The sequence below is a fragment of the Zosterops lateralis genome (assembly GCF_965231275.1).
Source record: "Zosterops lateralis genome assembly, chromosome: 15".
In the NCBI taxonomy this organism is placed as follows: domain Eukaryota; kingdom Metazoa; phylum Chordata; class Aves; order Passeriformes; family Zosteropidae; genus Zosterops; species Zosterops lateralis.
Window position 1 is genome coordinate 5,934,079 of NC_139775.1, and position 9,049 is coordinate 5,943,127.

Consider the following 9,049-nt stretch of genomic DNA (forward strand, 5'->3'; position numbering starts at 1 on the left):
GAGCACTGTAACAAGCTCCAAATCTCTAGTTACAAGAACTATTCCCCGCCACTTCAACTTTAAATTTCAGGCAAATGTCCAAAAATAAGCATTCTTCTACATAATATTTCTATTTATATAGTATGACAATACAGCACATATTCTTCTTCAGGGTGTGTCAAAGATTAATATAAAATTGTGCATCACAGCTACCGTCTTGTTTTTTCTTTCCCTTTATGTTATTCATAAAGTGAACTAGTTTCAAGTCCCTGGATGAGACAGCATATTTACAAAGGTTTGCACAGGGCTTACAGGGCAAATGTTTGCTGAATTTAATAAAAGACTTCATGAACACAACGTGCATTCTAACTCCAAAGTTCACTGAAGCACTTCCCTTAACCATTCCCCAGAAGCAAATTCTAGTAACATAGACATCTACTGCTGCACTTTTAAAATAAGACATTGTAAAATAATAGCTAGACTTCTGGGATACATTTGCATGCAATGTGATGACTCTGGCTTTGGCTACACTTTACCTGTACTGTCCCAGTGATTTCAAAAGGACTCCTGATGATTCACTGCCAGGCAAGACAGAAATCAAGACTTGCACTGACACTGAAAGACAGAGGATGGCTCCAAGGCTCAATCCTTTTTCAATCCTTCTCTGAATACTGTAAAGACCTTATCATTCAAGCTCTTTCCACACACACAATATCCACAGACTGATTCAGCATTAGTTACTACGTTTCTCTGAGTGATTCTGTTTTATATTAAAATAGTGTCTTTCCCACCATGATTTGTAAATTACTTTTATTCTAAACTCTACCTTACAGACACAATAAAAATGTCTTCATACCTTCAAGCACAGAGATCTGGTCCTGCAAGTAGCTGCAGGGTTAGAACACCTTAACAGCACAATGTGTTTTTCTTAGGTACATTCTGCACATCATTTTTTACAGACTTTTACAGACTGGACTCAAACAACGACCAACCTTTTGCTGCTTTGGTTTTATCTTCGCTGATAAATGTGTAACATCATCGTAGGTCATGGAAGCTGGACGAATGGGATACTGGAAAACAAATCATTTCATACACCCCTCTTTTAAAGATCCAAGAATTTCACAGAAATTAACTCAGTTTCCCCTGTCCCCTCACATGCAGATCCACTTGCCAGATCTCAGAGACAAGACACCAAAAAAAGACATTAATTGACTGATTTGTGAGTCATCAGAGGATTTAGGAGCATGACCTAGAAAGTCTGTTGTTTTCCTCCCAGCCCTCTGCTTTTGTCACTTCTCAACCCCCTTCCTGCCCCTCAACACACCACAATAACCTGTAACACAGGAAAACAGTCCCACAGATTAGTCCAGCAAAAAAAGAGAACCTTATCCCTCAGCATTAACTCTCTGTAGAGTTATTAGAACTAAACTATCTGTGGGTTTATAGAAGTAAATGTTAGCTTAGAAAGTACAGGCCACATGCTGCTGATCAGAAGAGCAGACCCAGATTTAGCCACACAGAGCCCTCTGGGAATGCTGAGAGGACAGTGTGGTATCCCAGTGAAATCTCCCAGCCACAGCAGCATCCTGCTAAAGCTGCCAGGTCTCCAGCACACCCACATCACCAACCAGCCTCACTCCTGCCTCCAAACTAAGACCCAAACAGGTTCTCTCTTATCCAAGACCTTGGCAGACTGAAGCATTAAGTTAAGCTCTTTGCATTTATTTTAAACAAACCATGACTGCATAAAAGTTAACTGAAATACCTGAAACAGATAGAGCTTCTCCAGTAGACTTCTGGCCAGGAACACGTCAATCTAAAAAGCAAAACAAGTAACTTTCATCAGATGCCAACTGTAATAAAACTATAACCCTTAGAGCTCAAATATTGACAACATTAGCTTTACATTATAAACTAATATAAAACAGATTTGTGACTCTCCTGTCAAAAGTTTTCTCTCTGCTGACTTTGACATGAAATTCTGCAGTTGGCCTTTTTAAAAAACATATCTAAAAATCCCACTACAAAGAGGCAGCAGATAGTGGCTCTAGCTGTGTTTTTCCTCTCTAAGGAAACTTGGCAAACAAATGTCAAAGAGGAATTTTTTCCTCCAAAGATCTGAAGCAAATCTGTTATCATAATTATAGAAAAAGGAGGAAGTTCTCAGTTTGGCAGCACAATTGAAAGGTAAGTTCATTATTGGTATTTTGGCCCAAAATCTTTCTAAACTAGTCAAGAGACACCCACATCCTCAAGCTGGTTCAATGCTTGAATTTGGCCTTGAATCAGAACTGAAAACGCACAGATGTTTCATGAATAAGACATATGGAAGCTGCAATTTCAGATACACTCCTGACAATTGCCACTCCTTTTCTCATGGCTTTTATGGACTTCCCTTCCTTGTGCTTCTGGTATGTAAACTCAGGTATCAAGTGACAAGACACTTGGGACACAGCAGTCCTTTAAAGAAGTCCAGACTCAGAACACAACTCCTTACTTCAGCAGAAGGCGTGGGCACTGTAGATTCATGTTTAACAGATATTAACTCATGGAAGTCATTCCAATTTTTTCAGCTCCCAGAGACATCCAATGGAATTCACTGGAAGCACACAGTGGTAAAAACAAATTCCCCACCTTCTCTTCTGCCACAGACAGATTACAAAGGGTGAAAAACCTGAGCTGCATCTGCCAACACGGACAAGACTGTTCTGACAAAACAGATACTATGAGCCATATACTTGGCCCACACAACATAATTCTTTGTACAGCCCCAGCCATTGGTTATAAGACAACCTCTGACGTTGATGACACATTGTTTCAGCAACGTAGGAACACTGGGAATTGTAGTAATAAAAATAATAAAAAATTCTCATGTACAATCACTGTTGCCAGCATGCACTTTTACCTCTTGTATAATTGGATCATCTTCTTCATTTGCCATGCTAGGATAAAAGAAAGCTTTTTCTTGGCTTATTCCTTGGCACAACCTGAAAGAAAACAGGAATGTCCTATGAATCATTTCTTCTGTGTCACATACCACATGCATCCTAGAGTATTGTTCAAGTTACCTTGGTTCATTTCTGTGATCATCTGTTTAGTCTGTATTTTGAAGGAATATGTTTGCATGAATAGGTCACTGATACTCAACAATCTTGACTGAAGGCCGTAAAATTATAGAGATGAGCAAATGTTTCAAAAATAGGTAAACTGCTGTAACTCCTGTGGAAGCTGTAGTTATTAATAAAGCCCTGAACCAGTGCCCTACGGAGACAGACAGCCATTGCACTTGCATACTGGGTAACAGTAACACACAGGTAGCAGCTGTTTTCCAGCCACAACTGGCCCTGCAGGGTCACTCTCTTGGATATTCCAGCCTGGGAATACCCTGACTTTGATTTCATCTCCCTGACAAGCTGCAGCCTTGTCCCTCACCTGCCAGTCTTCAGACTGAACTGCTAAATGAGAGCTCCAGAACACCCTGCTCAGCCTTTCCTGGAGTCCTCTGAAACCAGCAGGACAGCAGATAGATTTTTTCTTTGTAACTACACCAACTCCAATGAAAATAAGAGTCTGATATTAACTGAGGACTGGATACTCTGGAACAAAAGTTCATTATGTTCAATCCAGTGCTGGAGTCAGTGTCGTGCCTGGTTCAGACCTCTGAATAAAAAATGATCTCTCAGCTAAAGCAACAATAGTTTTTCCCTGCTGAAATCAAACAAAAGGATTTACAAATTATTTTGGATGCCACTGCAACAATGTCAAGACACTGTTAATCAGCCAATATTGGTCAAGATAGGCATAAAAAAATAAGACCTCTCATAAACTGACCATGGAAAGTTTTAGCAACAAAGATGATCAGGCAAAGAAACAAGATCTGTGCTCAGGAACTCTCCCTCGTTGTCCTTACTCCGTGAGGACAACTTGCTTCTTTGCAAGGACCTCCTATGGAGGAAAAGAAACAAGCAGCATCCAGGATCAGCTGGGAGCCAAGCAGCTGGGAAAGAAGAAACCCTGCATCCATGTTACATCTAAACAATGGCATTTTTTTCAAATACTCAAGCCACCACACAATTTAGGCAGCTCAGCATATTTCAGCTGACATAGAGGCTTCTCAAATATTACATTAATGTACATACAGTTATCTAAGAAATTTTTCAGAGAGGCTAGACATGCTAGATACAAGCATTATTAACATCCATTCAGGCTTAGTGTTTCTACCTTTCCACCTAGAAATATAATGCCATATTTTTCACTTACAGACTCTGCTACCAAAAAAGTGTCCCTCCTGGTACTGAGCTGGCATTTTCCATTTCTTTATACACCAGCGTATCCCAGGGTCTTTGTACCATATGTATGTATTTGAAAATTTATGTATTAGTATTTCAGATTCCTATCTGAAATAATTTTGTAGAAATGCAAAACACCTTCACAGCAAAAAGCCAGTACCTTAACCACAGGCTGGGCTGTGAGCAAAACCCTGACTATCTGACTGATATCAGTGTTTTCTGTGATTAGGCACCCAGTTCTTCCCAGAAATACACACAAATATGTTTTAAAGAAATGAGGTTTGTCAGTTCCATTTCTGCTTTCCCTGCTCGTGTCCCTGGGTGGCCCAACACCTGACAGCTCTGCAGACATGGAACAACTGCAGTTTGCCCTCGGCACAGAGCTGATGGCGGGAGGATCCCCAGGATGTGTGAGGACATGGAGTAACACCCCAAAGGTGGGTCCAAACCCTCCTTCCTCATATCCCTGAAAGAAGCGGGAGCCACCCTGCCCTTCCTGACAGCCTGCAAGACAAGTATTTGCTAGGCATCTTCACTCTCTTCTGAGGAAGTTATTTCATCTTTTAGAAGAGAAATTAGGATTCTCTGGGCTGAGGAGAGACAGAGAAACTTAACCTGAAGGTCGTGGTCTCTGGTCTCTCACTAAACACTGCTTATGCAATTATACACTAAATTTCTCTGTGAATCCACCTGTCACTACTCAGAGGAAATGCTGGATTACAGAAACTACATTTTTTTCTTAGTCCTGTGAAGACAAAGCATGACTGCAGATCCTTTTACTGGAAAGTGAGACTGACACATCTATAAATAGGAAGCAGTGTGTCCCAGCACAACTTGTAATACTCATGCAACTGGAAGAAATCCTCTGAATCAGAATGAAGGCATGCAGACACAATCCTATCTCTGATACATACATAGAGTGGTGTCAATTGCCACATTTCTCATATACATATATGTATGATACTACAAGAGCTACAGAATGGAGTCAAACATTAGGAGACAGCAAACATGGTCAGCAGGTTCAAAATTCTTTTGATAGAACTGTTTTCTTTTAAGAGGGACTTTCCTTTGAGATTCAAATCAAAGTATAATGTGTGTTATTAGCTTGAGTTATTAGCTCACAGGAGGGCAAGAGATACAAATCTTCTCATTTCTCCTGCAAAGTGACCAATGCAAGGACCAATCCATGAAACTGCTCATTAGCTGCCCATAACACTGTCAATGTAGAACCAATGAAGAAAAATGTGGTTAAAGAACTGTAAAAATCAGTGATGAAGCAACTGAATCCTGCATCTCACTCTGAGCTTAGAAGGGCATTTGAGTATTAGAGACTGAATTTTATTTTCCTACCAGAGACTTAAATGTAACTCTAAGAAGGTAAATTGCAAACCTGCACATCATTTGACACAGACTTTTAGTCAGGCCTGCAAGAAATGCTCCAGTATTTCATTTTTACCTTTGTCAGTAATAACGGACACCCAAAGTGCTAACACTGAAACCTGAAATATTCTTCATATAATCATACAATCCAAAGGAAAGGCCAAGAATTCCTGCTGGATCAGTGCCTGAAAGTATAAATGCTGAAACAGCACCGTGGGAGAAGTGCCATCTCCTGAATGACTACCACAAGTAACTCTGGCACCCAGGCTCCTCTGGAAGGGGCTCTGAGCCACCCTCTGGCTCAGGGTGGCCCATGGCACACAGTAAAATGGAAGCTGCAAAAAGAAGCTGAAGTACCTTCCATACATCTATGATAATTATCATTTTGACCCAATTACTTGCTTAATTTTCTCCACGTCTGCAGCAGCTTTGCACAGTCATCTCCTGGCAGTGGACCCAAGAGGGCTCCTCTGCACCGGGACCTGTCTCTGGAGGTGATGTCACCGGAGCAAACCTTTGGGGTTTAACAGATTATGCATCAAGCATGAACCTGCATCAGGCATGAACCTTTCTTTAGCACCTGGACACGCGTGCAGCGCAGGACGCGCCAGGCCCGTGCGGCAGGGGCAGGGGACATTCCCCCCGCGGTGTGACACTCTGGGGCAGGTGGCAGTGCCCGTCCCGTGCTCCCTCCCCGCCGGCAGCGCTCCCCACGGCCGCGGCTCCTCTCCCGACACAGCTCCGGGCACAGCGGGCCGCCCGACCCGCCCCGACGGCGGGCACGGAGCGGATTCCCCCGGGAGGGCGGCCGGGCCGGGCCGGGCCGGGCTGCGGCCCCGCGGAGCCGGTGCCGGGCAGGGGCAGCCGCTGCACCTCGGGGCGGGTGCGCCGAGTCCTTCCCTGGCGGAAGGTGCGGGATGCGGGCCTCGGCAGGACCGGGGGGCCGCGCTCAGAGCCCCCGGAGGACCGGCGGGCGCCCCTCGCTGCTGCTGCGGGAGCCGAGGGGCCGCGGCCGCCCCCCGCCCGGCCTCAGGCGCCCCGGGCCGTGCCGGGTCCCCTCAGGGCACTGCGGCCCCGCGGTATCGAGTCCTGGCCGCCTCAGCTCCGCCGCCCTCCCCGGATGGGCAGAGCCCACCCCGGCCCAGGCCGCGCTCCTTCCCCACCCCCGCCGGCAGGGTCTCCGAGACGGGGCGGCCCCGGGAGGTGCAAAAGCAGCGCGGCCCGTGGTACCTGTGCGCGGCCCGGCGGCGGCGGCGCTCCCCGCTCCCGTGTCGGCGGCGGCGGGGCCGCGGTCAGGCAGCCGCCATGTTGGTGGCCCCGGGCCGGCACGTGGGGACGCGGCGCCTCCTCCTACCCACAATGCTCTCCGGCCGCCGCCGCCGCCGCCAGGGGGGGATGGCGCCGGCCCGAGGTGCAAAAAAATGCTACTGGCAGCGGTGGGATTCGAACCCACGCCCCCGAAGAGACTGGAGCCTTAATCCAGCGCCTTAGACCGCTCGGCCACGCTACCACACGACACCCCCGTCCTTCAGCGATGCCTTTACTCCAGACCAGATGTTCCCCCTCTTCCTTACACACTTCATTCTTCGGCAACCGCTCTGCCCGCACACCCCCTCTACCCGAAAAATAAAATGCGGGGGGAGGTCCTTTTCAGCCTGTTCCCAAGCAGCGGCACTTGGAGCTGCGATGCACCCAGGGCAGGAGCCGCTGTGGCCGAGCCCGCCGCGCCCGCTGCCACGTGAATGCCACGGGGGCAGAACAGCCGCCTGCGTGTGGCATCGCCCGGGCATCCCCTCTGAAAGCCTAAAAAATGTTCTAAAATTTTAATTTTACGTTGCAAAACCAAACTCATTGAATTTGCAAAGTCAAAAGTCTGCAGTTTATGGCTGGAGGGTTGTTCGTTTGCTCACAGCTGAGGGACCAAGCCAGCAGTACTCAGCACACTTGTGCAAAGCAGCACACTTCAGCTGCTGGTGCTCCATGAACGTGCCCCTGACAGTCTCTGGCCTCTAAGTCTGGTAAGTTTTCTTAAAGAATTAATATTATTTTCACCACTTAATTACAACTGAAAGATTGTATTTGGAGAAAAATTCCAGCTTCTCTAGAGTAAGGCCACAAAGCCATAATGCAGCTTGATTTAATTCTGTCCTTTTGGCAGTTCACTTAAATAGGATAGAGAAAATAAACCTGCTGGAGCCCTGCTGACAGCATCATTCAACCCTTTCCCTTGGCACCTCCCACAGCCTGTCCCTACAGCAGCCGGGGGTACCAGCTCTGTTTCCAGGGAGCTGCTGAATGTGAAATCAAGGAATGCTTTGGTTGGGGTGGAAGTGTCTAAAAAACGTCTGATAGTCCAGCCTGCAGTGAGCAGGGACGTCTTCAACCAGATCAGGCAGCTCAGAGCTCTATCCAACCCGAGCTTGAATGTTTACAGGGATAAGATACCCACCAGCCCTCGAGGCAACCTGTGCCAGCCTTTCACCACCCTCATTGTGAGAAGCTGCAGCATTGCAGTCTTGCTAAAAATTTCATTCACTGCCTACAAGTACTGAGGAATAACAGCAGACACATGTAAGCATGAATGAACCCCTCCAGTGCTGCTGCAGTTTCACACCCTCAGTTCAGTGCCTTTTCAGAATGTGGGGTTTTTTAAGAACAGAGGGAGCTGACTGCAGAGCAGCAGGAGAGATTCAGGGAAGAGAGAAGCTGGCAGACCTGAATTGGCTTCACACAGCATATCACCTCTAACCCGCTCAGGCAAAAAAGTTTAGGCCAAGAGTCAGTTTTAGCAGTCTCCCAGCATGTGCGTGCGTGCAGGAGTCTGCACAGACTACTCAATACAAATTGTTCCTTACTGTGTGGGCTGCTCACTCCCACAGGTCCTTTTGCCCAGGCAGTGCAAGGTACCAATATCCTCCTGAAAAGCGCTTTTCTCCCTTGTCACAGCTGAGCTCAGCCTTTGTCCCTGAAATGCTTCTTTGCCTGGCCACAGAGACACTTCTGAGCCCCAAAGGAAGCTTGTATACCCGAGATTTATCCACATCAGCCATGTGTGACACAGACAGGGGGTAAGAGCACAGACTGTCCCTTGGAGGGGGCAGTTGGGCCACCGGTTTTTTCATTTCACCTGTGCAACATCTGTTATGACAGGACCTTTTCCAAATTAGAAAAGAATTAACATAGAGGAGAACCCAAACTACAATAGAAGCTACCGGCCTCATTACATTGTTTTCCTGGCACAGGATAGCCAGAGAATAGCAAGGACCCAACACTTGTATCAAACATTCCCAGACTAAGGGCCAGGCCCAACGGCTACAAAGCCCCGAGCTGTCCCCACATAGGAGTCAGGTCCATCAGCAGGAGCAACAGAGATATCCCTGAACTTAAACCTGAAAATACCT

At 46.6% G+C, this 9,049-nt stretch overlaps 1 protein-coding gene across 1 annotated transcript in view; it reads right to left on the minus strand.

The window, feature by feature from the left end:
- The window catches only part of POLR3E (RNA polymerase III subunit E), a 30,384-nt gene extending 23,412 nt beyond the window's left edge, over positions 1-6,972 (minus strand). Inside the window, exons 1-4 of the mRNA XM_083872432.1 lie at positions 6,879-6,972; positions 2,885-2,966; positions 1,745-1,795; positions 972-1,049 (exon numbers count right to left, since the gene is read on the minus strand). Of these exons, the coding sequence (XP_083728558.1) occupies positions 972-1,049; positions 1,745-1,795; positions 2,885-2,920 (165 nt within the window). The 5' untranslated portion in view covers positions 2,921-2,966; positions 6,879-6,972. The remainder of the gene's footprint in view (positions 1-971; positions 1,050-1,744; positions 1,796-2,884; positions 2,967-6,878) is intronic.
- Positions 6,973-9,049: the final 2,077 nt, after the last annotated feature.